Raw genomic sequence first — 12719 nt, 5'->3', positions numbered from 1 at the left:
TAAACCTTTGACCAGATTAACTAGAACAGAAAATTAGATCTCTAAAAAGCTCAATCAGAAACAAAAGGGGAAATAACAATAGGTACTAGAGAGAAAGATGATAACTGAAAAAACTCTATGTCCAGAAATTTGAAAATATGGAGGAAATAGATCAATTCCTGGAATCACAGTATCTCCTCCCTCCTCTCAAATAGAAAGAAATAGAACTCTTGAACAGACCAATATCAAGCACCAAAATTGTAACACCAGTAAAAAAGCTTCCAGAAAAAAAAAAAGGCCCAGGCCAACATTCAAAGAAGAGCTTGTACCTATATTATAGAACCTATTCTGTAAAATAAAACACTGAGAAGGCAGGAACCCTTCCCAATTCCTTTTACAAAGAAAATATCACCCTGATAGCAAAACCAGGAGAAGATTCAACAAAAAAAGAAAACTACAGACCAAAATATCACTAATGAATATTGGTGCAAAAACAGTTGATAAAATCGTAGCAAGCTTAAGCAAAAATCATGATAATAATAATACATCATGACTAGGTGGGTTCATCTCAGGGATACAAGGCTGGTTCAACACACAAAAAACACACAAAAATTATAATTCAAACCCACAATCATAAACATAATACACCACATGAACAGAAGTAAAAACAAAGCCCACGTTGGTTCTGGGGTTGCTGCAGGTTAAGCCCCTCTCTCTGGTCCTGGCTCTTTGCGCCATCTGGTCCTGGCTCTTTGCGCCATCTGCTGGCCATTTGGAAATTGTGCTGTCCTGATGAGATCTTCGCAAGAAAAATAAATGTATCCTACATCTGGCAGTACCTAACTGCTCTTAAAAGTAAACATTTGTTGGTTTGGTGAACTGGAATATCTTTAAGCACTTTTGTGGCTAAATATCACACTATTTGAAGTTTGTGGCTTCAGCATCACTCTTTTGGTGGCTGGCATCATCTGATTGGCATGGAGCAATTTCCCACAACTGGTCTCTCCTTGCAAAAGCCTTGACCTGCAGTGGTTCAGTGCAGAAGAGTAGCTTTCTTAAACAAAGAAGTTCTTTGGTCAAGGCCTAGGAATGCTATCTTAACCACACAAGTTTCTTTATTGTTCCAGAACTGTTCAACTTTTCTGGTTTTCTGGGAGTAAAAAACAATGAACAAATGTGCTTTTGAGTTTAGGGGTCTGTGCAGTTCTAAAGAGCAGACACACTGGGAAGACCTACTGTTTCCTACCCGCTTCCTGCCTGTGTTTTTACCTCTGTCTTTATATTCTCTGGATCCCATTCAGCTCTCTTCCCGCTCAAACTTCTTCCTTTTTAGTCAGGGAAGTCTATTTAAGATAAAAACAGTTTAGGATAATTAAGCTATTTCAGCACCAATTCTCCTTCAGCACATGTATTATTATACATCAAAAACGAAGCACAACCCCAGAGTGATTAGAAGCCCAGTAATGGAGCGATCATTAGAGATATATGAAACTCTCTTCTCAAATAGTCTCAAAAGAACCAAAATTGAATTAGAAATTCAAATATTCTTTGAATTATGTTATAAAATAGTAAAACTGAGTGAAATCGTTTGTGCTTGGCAGCCAGCTCCAGTAATTTGATAATTAAATCATTGGGACATCCTAGACTGTATAGCACGTCCTATTTGAACATTTCATTTTCAAAATTGATGGATTATTCTCATGAATAGAAATTTGATGCAGGCGCAGTGGAGTGGGTAGATGTCAGCAAGGCAAAAGTAATGTCAAGGGAAGCAAAGGAGCCCTAAACAGAAGATCAAGAAAATCCTTAAAACCTTGTTTTTGTTATTCTCTGTTCTCTATTATAATGTGAATTATCAATCTAAGAATGGTTCTCAATCCTGGCTACTCATTAGAATTACCTGAGCCTCTTAAGAACACCAATACCCAGGCATCATTGCCAGAGTCTGACTTCATTTTTATAGGCCAAATGGAGATGGACTGGTCATTCTAGAATGTTCCAGGGCAAGAACTGCTGCTCTTGGGTATTATGAATGCTTAGTCCATTGAGAACCCTCCTGGAAATGTGGAGATTAGTCAGCTTTCACAAGGGGTGAAGCAGAAACAATCAAAGGTGAATACTACAAAGTGCAGCAGATACACCCAATGACTTAATGCTCTGACTTCAAATAATGCAGCTCATTCCTACTGGATAACCTGATGTATCCTCTGCTTAGCTGCAATTGGTTGAAGAGCTACACGAAATTTTCATGGAGTAAGTTCCCATTCCCAAATAACAATTAGGTCTGTGATTAGCTGGCAATAGTGGAAAAGGGTCTTGTCAAAGTTTTGTACCTAACACATGTACTCTTCAAAAGATCATTATCTTTGTCCATTTTCTTTCCTGATGGGATTTAGAGAAAAGCCCACTTGTTTTACATAATGAGTGACATCCTTTTCCCAAAATGTCACAATACCTGGACTTCACCAAAATAATCTCCTATCTATAAAAGTAATTGTGTTTCTGCCCCTCTCTGAGGGCTGAGAGGAGAGAGAAGCTTCTGGAAGAGATGGTACAGGTTCTCTGGAGTCCTGACTTGGTGTAAAGAGAGAATGAATACATCCTACTTCTCTAATCCCCACAATTTTTTTCTTGGACCTATCTCCTTATTCTGCTTCCCGATTTTAAAAAAAAAAAAAAATGTTATTCTGAAATTAATGTTACCTATTTTTTAGGACTCTTCAGGATTTATTGTCTCTTCCCAGAAGAGAGAGAGAGGAGATAAAATATCAAAATAAAACGTAGAGCCCTTGTATTTGAAATTATAAAATCCAGCACAGTTAGCTTAATGTGTCTTTTTATAAGATAGTGCCTCGTGGAAATGTGCCAGTGTCATTTATCTTGTGACATCCAAAATTACAGTCACGGATCCCTGAGAAAAGCACACTGGAAGCTGGCCCATGTGCAGACGACTGTTTTTCCTCTGCTGGGCAGAAATAACGAATGGAACTACTGTGGGGATTAATGATTAGGCTACCATACAAGGTACCAAGCTGTATACTTGGATCTTCAAACAGGAGGCTGTCTAATATAGAGAAATAGCACCCTGATAACATTAACTTGTGCTCAGGAGTCATTCTGAAGTCTGATTATCATCATGGAACTTCCAGATTTTTGGCATAACTGCTATGCAGTGCAGTGTCACTGCTACACAACAAAATCAGTCCAATTATATTATCCACTGTCAGCAAGACCCATAGTCTTAGATTTTTACCTAAGAAATCAAGATAGAGTATGTGAGATACAGGCCATTTACAGGTGGGTAGAATTAGGTTTAGCAGTTTTCTAGTTTCTTCTTCAAGTGATATGGATAACTTATTTGGTCCAATTAAAATTTTAATGGCCAATAACATTATTTCTATCAAAGTGTGCTTATAAAAATGTCAAGGCATTTTCGATAAATTGTTTCCAGTTATGAGGGAATAACTACAACTCCACTTGCCTTTCTGCTGTTGACAAGTAGAAAACTGAAAAATAAATGTATAAAACTACTATTTTCAGAAATTGGACAACAGGCAATACAGGGACTGATCCTTAGAAGAAGGAAAACAAACCTATAATTGACCTAGTTTTCTTCCCAGAGGCACTTTTCAGATCTTCATACAGGAAAGGATGACCCAAGCATGGCATTGACAGTCTTATTGAGTTGAGGGGATAAGATCAAAGTTTGGAGAACAGAAACAGCTATAATTTATGGACTAGAGTTCTATAGAAGCAGGCTCTGCAGAGAAAGAACTATATAAATATGTGAGTCTGTTATTGACTAATAAGCCAAGCATGTGTACTATGAATGATCACTAAGCAGGCAGAGACCTAGAGGGGGCTGTAAGCTAAACATTCCAGAGGTCACACAGGTCCGAGATATGCTTAGGTTTTGACAAGCAAGAGTGAAAAGGCCTTTTTGAGCACCTGGACATTTAGTAGAGATCAGAGAAGGACTGTGTCTTGGTCTTAGAACTTAAACTAGCCGTAGGGTAAAGACTACCCTAGATTCACCATAAAAGCTTTTAAAAATAAGCTTCCAAAGGACAAAGTTGATTCATAAGGACTGCTCAACTTATAGAGCAGTCCAAAATCTGAAAAACAACATAATCAAAACTTCATGCCCAACATCTAATCAAAAATTACTAGACATATGGCCAAGCGCAGTGGCTGATGCCTATAATCCCACAGACAGAGACGGGAAAAGGATGGGAGTCCAAGACAAGCCTGGGCAACAAAGCAAGACTCTCTCTCTTAAAAATAAGAAAGAAAAGAAAGAAAAAAGGGAAAAATTACTCAACATGTGATGTTGATGAAAAATCAGAAAGAAAAATCAGTCAATAGAAACTAACCAGACGTGACAGGGATAATGAGTTCAGCAGTACGGGCTTCAAAGCAGCTGTTATAGTTATTCTTGAGGATTTAAAGGAAAACATGAACATAATAAGGCAAGAAATGGAAATGTCCAAGTGGGCAGTGCCTGTAGCTCAGTGGATAGGGTGCTAGCCACATACACCCAGGTTGGCAGGTTCTAACCTGGCCCGGGCCAGCTAAATGACAACTGCAAAATAAATAAATAAATAAATGTCAGACGCTGTGGCGGGTGCCTGTAGTCCCAGCTACTTGGAAGTCTGAGGCAAGAGAATCACTTAAGCCCAAGAGTTGGAGGTTGCTGTGAGCTGTGATGCCACAGCGCTCTACTGAGGGCAACATAGTGAGACTCTGCCTCAAAAAAAAGTCCAAGTAGAGAGCAGAAAAATACAATATCTGAATAGACTTAACAGAAGTTATCACTGCCCAAACAAAATGTCAGTCAACTTGAAAACATAGTAGTAGATACTGTCCAAACTGAAGTACAGAGACAAAAGACTAAAAAAAAATGGACTAAAATTTAATGACTTGTGAAAGAATATTAAGTGGTCAAGTGGAAGAGAAAAATATTCATAGATAAAGACTAAAATTTTTCCAAATTTGATGAAAGCTATAACCTATGAACCAAAAAGGCTCAGTAAACTCGTAGAAGGGTAAATTCAAAGGAAATCGCACCGAAGCACATTGTAATCAAATTGCTAAAAAAAAAGAAAAGAAAGAAACTGGGATAAATAAAAAACTCTTAAAAGCATCGGTGTGGGGAAGGACTTGTCATATCATATACAAGGAAACAAAAATAAGAATTAACACTTCTTATCAGAAATAAAAGGCAGGTCAGAAGACAGTAAAAGATATCTTTAAAGTATTAAAAGGAAAAAAACTCCTTTGGAAAATAGAGGATACTCCCTAACTCATTTTATGAAGCCAGCATTACCCAAAGAGTAAAACCAGACAAAGATATAATAAAAAAAAAGCCACAAACAAATATCCCTCATAAAAATAAATGTCATAAATTCTTAGCAAAACATTACTAATTAAATCTAGCAGTGTGTGTAAAGGATTTTATCTGAAGAATTCAAGATCATTTTAATACAAAAATAATCAAGGTATTTGACCTTATTAACAGGATAAGGTGACAAATTGTTTTCATAAATGCAGAAAAAGTATCTGACAAAATTTAACGTCAAGAATAAAAACACATGGCTTGGCGCCTCTAGCTCAGTGTCTACGGTGCTGGCCACATACACGAGGCTGGCGGGTTCGAACCCAGCCCGGGCCAGCTAAACAACAATGACAACTGCAACAAAAAAGTAGCCGAGTGTTGTGGCGGGTGCCTGTAGTCCCAGCTACTTAGGAGGCTAAAGCAAGAGAATCATTTAAGCCCAAGAGTTTGAGGTTGCTGTGAGCTGTGACAGCACGGCACTCTACCAAGAGTAACAAAGTGAGATTCTGTGTCAAAAATTAAGTTAAATTAAATTAAAAAGTAAAATAAGATCTCCAGTGCTCAGACTACACTTCAGACCAATTAAATCAGAATCTTTCATGGGTAGGATACAGGCATTCATAACTTCTAGATTCATTTAGTTACTCATTTTTCCTTATATGCCAGTCATCACCTTTTCCCCTTTCCCTTCAAAGGGGGTAGCTCTGTGCAATTTGATACATGGCATTGAATTTGAGCATACTGTTTTGATAGCAGGTAGCACTGCTATGTGTATTTATTTGACATATTTATCTGACCTAAATGTACCATGCTGACATGTAAACCTACCACAGTCCCTTCCATCGGGGCAGTGCCTGTGGCTCAGCGGGTAGGGCACTGGTCCCATATGCCGGAGGTGGCGGGTTCAAACCCAGCCCTGGCGCAAAAAAAAAAAACAAAAACCACAGTCCCTTCCATCAAGGCAAGGAAGGGGGCATCAGAGCAGAGCCCAAGGCATATCCGAGTCCACGGGACACTGCAGATAGAAAAGGATTTTTGGATTCTCCATTGTTGCTTAATGCAGTTCATTCATTCCACAGGTATTTATTAAGTTTCTGCTGTGTGCCAATCACGGCAGCATTTTGTGGCGAGCAGAAATTAGCCAGATGGAAGGACAAGCATTCTAGGGGGAGGGAATGGCCAGTGCAAAGGCCCTCGGGCCAAAGGAAGCTTGGCCAGTCAGAAGAACCGAAAAGATGCTTGTGGCTAGAGCAGAGGGCTGGGTGCATGCAGAGAGAGGCGACTAGCCACATGGCAAGGAGCCAGACTGCCCAGCATCTGGTGGACAGGTCGGAGCTGCAGAGAGCATAAGAGGAAGTCAGCCTCTGCCTACTGTCTCCGAAAATGGGGCCTGTTAGCAAAATATTGACTGACTGGCTGTGGTTTTGATGAGCACAATAAAAAGACATTAGCAAAGGTAATGTGAAGGCACGGTCATGAGTCAGAGAGAAACCCAGGAGTGGCACATTTTTATTGGTTCCTTCCCAGACAAAACCACAGGCCTTCCTCCAGGTTCATGCTCCCTGATAACAATAGCTGCTATATCCTCAGGGGTAGACTGGTGCCAGACACTATCGTAACCACTTTATTTTATTGTCTCACTGAGACTCTATGACCAACCTATGAACTATGAGCTATTACTTTCTCTTTTTTTCAATGAATGGATACAGAGATTAATAGCTTGCCCACGGTCACACAGCTACAAGGTGGTAAAATTAGAACTTGAATCTAGGCCGTCTCTCCCTGCAGGCCAGTTCATCACCACGCAGAGCTGACGTGGGAACCTACTGGTGGCTCTGCTTGTGGCCCCTGTCGCAATGTTTTCTCTTTATTCCGAGAAAATGGACAGCATGATGTGATGTCAAGCAGGCGGTGACACAGATCACATTTCTCCTCAATTTGCACAGAAAACGGACAGTCAACACAGACATCATCTCGCTCCTGGGATGATATATGGTGGTTGTGAAACATTCCACGCAACCAGAAAACAAAGGAAACAATTGAAATTTGCTAATTGGCATTTCAGGGGGACTTGAAGGGTAACATAATAGGCATAACGTAATTACTGTTATTGAGGCTGATTGAGTGAATTCACTTGATGGATATGCTGTTAGGAAATCAACCTGCCCCAAGGACTCAAGCATCTCACTCAATTCTTGTGAAACCTGATGGGAGCTCCCACATCCTGCCCTCTCTGGAAGAAGAAGAAAGAATATTCTAGAAACTGTTTGGAACTTGTGGGCTAGATGAGCCGTGGGCTCATCTAGAATTACTATTATTTCCATCATCATCATCAAACACTTGCTTAATTTCATGGTATTTGGTACATAGAACCCAAGAAATAAGAGGGATGCAGGTTCTCTTTTAACTTGTACTCTGGTATATTTTATAGCCAAATCACCACTTGTTGAGTACCTATTCTATAGCAAGCAGTATTTCTTGTAGCCCTCACAATAGCCCTGCCAAGGAAGGTACCTCTCCGGGAGACAGTAAGTAACAATATACCCAGAGTCTCGCCGTGATCTAGGGAGAGCCATAGGGTTCATCCAGATTCTTCTTGGCTCCAAAGCTGGTGCTCTTGGCTGCTGCTAGAAAAATATGTCACTGAGAGTTTATGCCTATTGTCCAAGAAGCCACTAGAGCAGAGCACAGAAATAGTCCTATCTTTTTGCAGACATAGACACAGAAGTCTGGTTATCAACCAGCTGCTAAAACTCAGATTCGTTGAAGGAGCAACATCATCCATCGCCCTTCCTTTCTCCCTGAAATAAATAAATACAGGACCAGCTGCAGGGCTGTGTCCCAAAGCTGCTTCTGAAGACTGCCATTGGGTCCCCAAGATGTCACGCAGGCAGTGTTCACAGAGTTGATCTCTTGTGTTCAACAGCTGCAGAACCAGGAGCTGCTAAGGGCGATGATGAAGAAGGCTGAGCTGGAGATCAGTGGCAAGGTGATGGAAACCATGAAGAGACTGGAGGATCCCGTGCAGCGCCAGCGCGTCCTGGTGGAGCAAGAGAGACAAAAATACCTGCACGAGGAGGAGAAGATCGTCAAGAAGCTCGGGTGAGTGTCCCCGGCACGTGGAGCTTTTTCACTTGGAAAGAAAAACCGTCTTTGCCAACAAGGAGGTCCTTCCCAGTTGGTGTCTCTCCTTCTGGAGAACCTATTAGGTGCACGTTATAGTTCTGCTGGTGTTGGTGTCCGTGAAAACATCAGCACTGCTCTGTCAAGGTCTAGGAGAGTCCGTCATCCTCAATTTTTTTTTTTTTTTTTTTTTTTTTGAGGCAGAGTTTCATTCTGTTGCCCTGGATAGAGTGCTGTGGTGTCATCATAGCTCATAGCAACCTCAAACTCTTGGCCTCCAGTGATCCTTTTGCTACGGTTTTTCTATTTTTAGTAGACATGGAGTCTCTCACTCTTGCTCGGGCTGATCTCAAACTCCTGAGCTCAAGCGATCTGACCACCTTGGCCTCCCAGAGTTCTGGGATTACAGGTGTGAGCCACTGCACCTGACCTGTCCTCAATCTTTTATTTTTTCCTTTTTATTTTAATTTAATTTAATTTTATTTTATTTTTGAGACAGAGTCTCACTTTGTCACCCTCAGTAGAGTGGCATGGTATCATAGCTCACAGCAACCTCAAACTCTTAAGTTCAAGTGATATTTTTGCCTCAGTCTTCCGAGAAGCTGAGAACTATAGGTGCCCACCAGAGCACCCATCTCTTTTTTGGCTCAGGCTGGTCTCAAACCTGTGAGCTCAGGCAATCCACCTGTCTCAGCCTCCCAGAGTGCTAGGATTATAGGTGGGAACCATCGCGCCCGGCCTGTCCTCAATCTTTTAAAGAGACTCCTAGCCAGACGCAGTGGCTAGGAGACCAGCCTGAGCAAGAGCGAGACCTCATCTCTAAAAATAGCTGGGCATTGTGGCGGGCACCTGTAGTCCAAGCTATTCTGGAAGCTGAGGCAAGAGGATCACTTGAGCCCAAGAGTTTAAGGTTGCTGGGAGTATGATGCCACTGTCTCCAAAAAAGAGAGAGAGAGAGACTCCTGAGCTAGTCTCTTTAAACATTACCACATCAAATTCTTTTCTAGGAATCAGCCACACATAAAATTAAAAGGAGCAAATAGCAAGACCCAAATGATAAACAGGAAGTCTGCATTTAATCTTAATAAATTAAAACTAATGGCCAAAATAACACAGCACTAAAATTATCGTCCTATTATTCAACTGTAGTTAAAATCACAAAAGAAGAATTTCAATGTAAAGTGTATCTGATGCAGAGTGAAAGATGTTTCCTTGCATGTTATGATGGTTATTTAAGGTTCTTATTGGAAGCATCTATCAAGAGCCCAGTCTTATTAATCCCCCATCACGAGGCAGCCACATCTTTTATGTTAATGCATGTTTTGTTATGCAAGGAAGATCTATCATAGCACTATTACACCTTTTCAACTAATAACTAATAATCTTAGAGGGTGTTTCTTGGAGAGCTTAAATTGCCCCAATTGGGATTATAACAGAGCAAGTTGCGGATTCTTAAGACTAGAATGATCAGAAGTTTCCATGATGGAAACTATCACTTATCTTATACCTGAGCTGTAGTTTACATACCAATGTGTTTGATTAAAACTAGAATTTTCCTCTCAGTAGTCAAAAGAAAAAAAAAAAAAATCATGTTGACTTGTTCTTTTCCTAATAAATTAGACTGCTATTCATCCACATCTCAAAATAGCTTCTAAGATTTTACTCAGTTCACACATTTACAGACAGAATTAATCACCCACCAGGAGTTAGTAAGGCTATCACTTGTCTGAAATGTTTTTGTGACAGCCTAATTATCTAAAACTAGGTCTCATAAGTCTTCTTTAAAACTTCTTTAAGAGTATACTTCTTTTTAATAATATTTGCATAAACTTTCCAATAAAATAATGAAAGAAGTAATTTTCCTTTCTTTAAGAATTGTGTTGATTGGTGAGCCGACTCTTGCTTCTATAAAAGCCAATAATATCCTGAAATGAGGAACCCAGCACAGGAATGAGATAGAAAAGTAAGAGAATAAACACATCCTGAGGGGGCTTTCTCCCGTGGGATTGGCCCCAAATGAGTAAGATACGCACACAGGGCCCTTGGGAAACTTCAGTCTCTGAGGATAGCCCCCAAACAGGAGATGTCCACGTACCAGGAGAGCCGACACAAAGGAGAGACAGCTTCTGACCCCAGGGACCAGGAAGATGTAACCATCATTCTTTATAAGTACCCAGCATTGTACACAGTCCCCAGCACGTTGTAATTTCAAAAATGGTCTGTTAAAAACCAACTTAGGTTGCCTTGCAGATGGAGGATTTCCTCAGCAGAGGCTAGAGGGAGAAGGCCTTCCAGGCAGAGGAATAACCTGCAGACCCAGAGTTTCTGGGCTCAGAAAGTACAGGATCTCCTTGGAGAATTGGGGGTGGGCCAGTTAGGCGGGAGACTTGAGTGCACGATGCTGGTAATGTCTCATATCTGGGTTGGGCCATTCCCTTTCCAGGGTGGCTTCCTGCATCTTAGAGCAGACTCCAGCCAGGGATATCTGCTGATTGCCTGTCTGGGCTGGGCTTTCCGAATTTAGAAGATCAGATAAGAGAAAGCTGGATTTCCAGCTTTTCCTGAAGGTTCCTGGGTCCGACCCCAGATTCGCAAATTCTCTGGGTGGAGTTTAGTGGCACAGATGCCTCTGAAGCACCTTTACATTTTAAGAGTTATGGCCTGGCATGATGAGGAAGTCACTGAAGTCTTTTTGATCTGCAATGGCAGAGCTGTGTCTGAACCAGGTCCCTCTGGTGACCTTACACAGGACTCATTGAAGGGAAAAGACATTGGCATTTGGTAGACCCCACTGGAAACTGCCATCCAGTCCAGGCAGAAGGTGATGAGGCCCGAACCAAGAAGCAGAAATAGAAAAAAAACTACATGCAAAATTCACTAAAGTTTAATTACCTAAAACTAGGTCTCAAGATTCTTCTTTAAAAGTGCATACATACATACATATATATACACACATTTATATATCCTTTTCATAATAAAAGTGTAGTTTTTTTTTTAAAGACAGATTCTCACTCTGTTGCCCTCAGTAGGGTGTCACACGGCTCACAGCAACCTCCAACTCCTGGGCTTAGGCAATTCTTTTGCCTCAGCCTCCCGAGTAGCTGGGACTACAGGCACCTGCCACAATGCCCTGCTAATTTTTTTCTTGCAGTTTGGCTGGGTCTGGGTTCGAACCCACCACCCTTGGTATATGGGGCCAGCGCCCTATCCACTGAGCCACAGGCGCGGCCCAGAAGTGTAGATTTTTCTTTGTTGTAATTTCAGATTGATAGAAGGGTACGAATGATTAGGTTACGTTGTTTGTATTGGTTAGGTAAAGTCCAAGTTATAGTGGAGAGAAGTATAAATTTTTCCTCACATCCTTTGTAAGGTGTAAGGTAGGTTAGCTGGATGAATAGGTCTGAGACACAAAGCAAATTATAAAAGGCAGCTGAGGCTGGGTTCCCATAGCACAGTGGTTACGGTGCCAGCTACATACACCAAAGTTGGCAGCTTCAAACCCAGCCTGAGCCAGCTAAAACAACAGGGACAACTGCAACAACAAAAAAAATAGCCGGGCATTATGGCGGATGCCTGTAGTCCCAGCTACTCGGGAGGCTGAGGCAAGAGAATCACTTGAGCCCAAGGGTTTGAGGTTGCTGTGAGCTGTGATGCCACAGCACTCTACCAAGGGCGACATAGTGGGACTCGGTCTCAAAAAATAAAAAAATAAATGAAAGGCAGCTGAGAGTTCAGCTCTGGACATGAGGAGGAAGGCCACCTCTCTCTTTCCCCCCCTCTCCGCTTCCTCCTCCCTCTCCTTCCCTGCTCTAGAGAACAAGTTGTCTTGTAGACCTTGCTGGGCTGAGTTCCTGATGAGCCATTCAGAAGGCAGAGAGACGAAATTTGGCTCTATAACCATGGAAAGAAATTGGGTCCAGATCATTCTGCGTGGAAAGAATAGTTGGGCTTCTATATATTTTAACAGGTGGAATATATTTTAACAAGTCCTATGCTTTTTTGTAACAAAGGTAGAATGAAAAGCAACTGCAGTAGAATGTCATCAACGGTAGCATCTGGGGACACCTGCCATTCTGTTGAGCAAAGCTGACGTCTTAAAAGCCATCTTGATTACCATATCAAACATGTATTTTCAGCACTCACTTTGCTTCCCTGGTCTCTTTTACATGGACACATTTGGTTCTTTGTGCTTTATCTAAAGTAGATACTGTAAACGTATGCACAGAAGTGTCACTGCTGTGTACAATCACATCAGTACATGCTTCTGTATATCCCATAGAAC

General features: G+C 41.2%; 1 protein-coding gene across 19 annotated transcripts in view; it reads left to right on the top strand.

Annotated features, from left to right (window-relative positions):
• KIAA1217 (KIAA1217 ortholog) overlaps positions 1-12719 on the top strand; it is a 445617-nt gene that overhangs the window by 396591 nt on the left and 36307 nt on the right. For all 19 annotated transcript variants that reach the window (XM_053572349.1, XM_053572348.1, XM_053572347.1 and 16 more), the window contains one exon: positions 8241-8416. In XM_053572349.1, coding sequence (XP_053428324.1) covers positions 8241-8416 — 176 coding nt within the window. The remainder of the gene's footprint in view (positions 1-8240; positions 8417-12719) is intronic.

Source organism: Nycticebus coucang, chromosome 20 (genome assembly GCF_027406575.1).
Source record: "Nycticebus coucang isolate mNycCou1 chromosome 20, mNycCou1.pri, whole genome shotgun sequence".
Lineage (NCBI taxonomy): Eukaryota > Metazoa > Chordata > Mammalia > Primates > Lorisidae > Nycticebus > Nycticebus coucang.
This window is presented reverse-complemented; position numbering and strand designations above follow the sequence as displayed.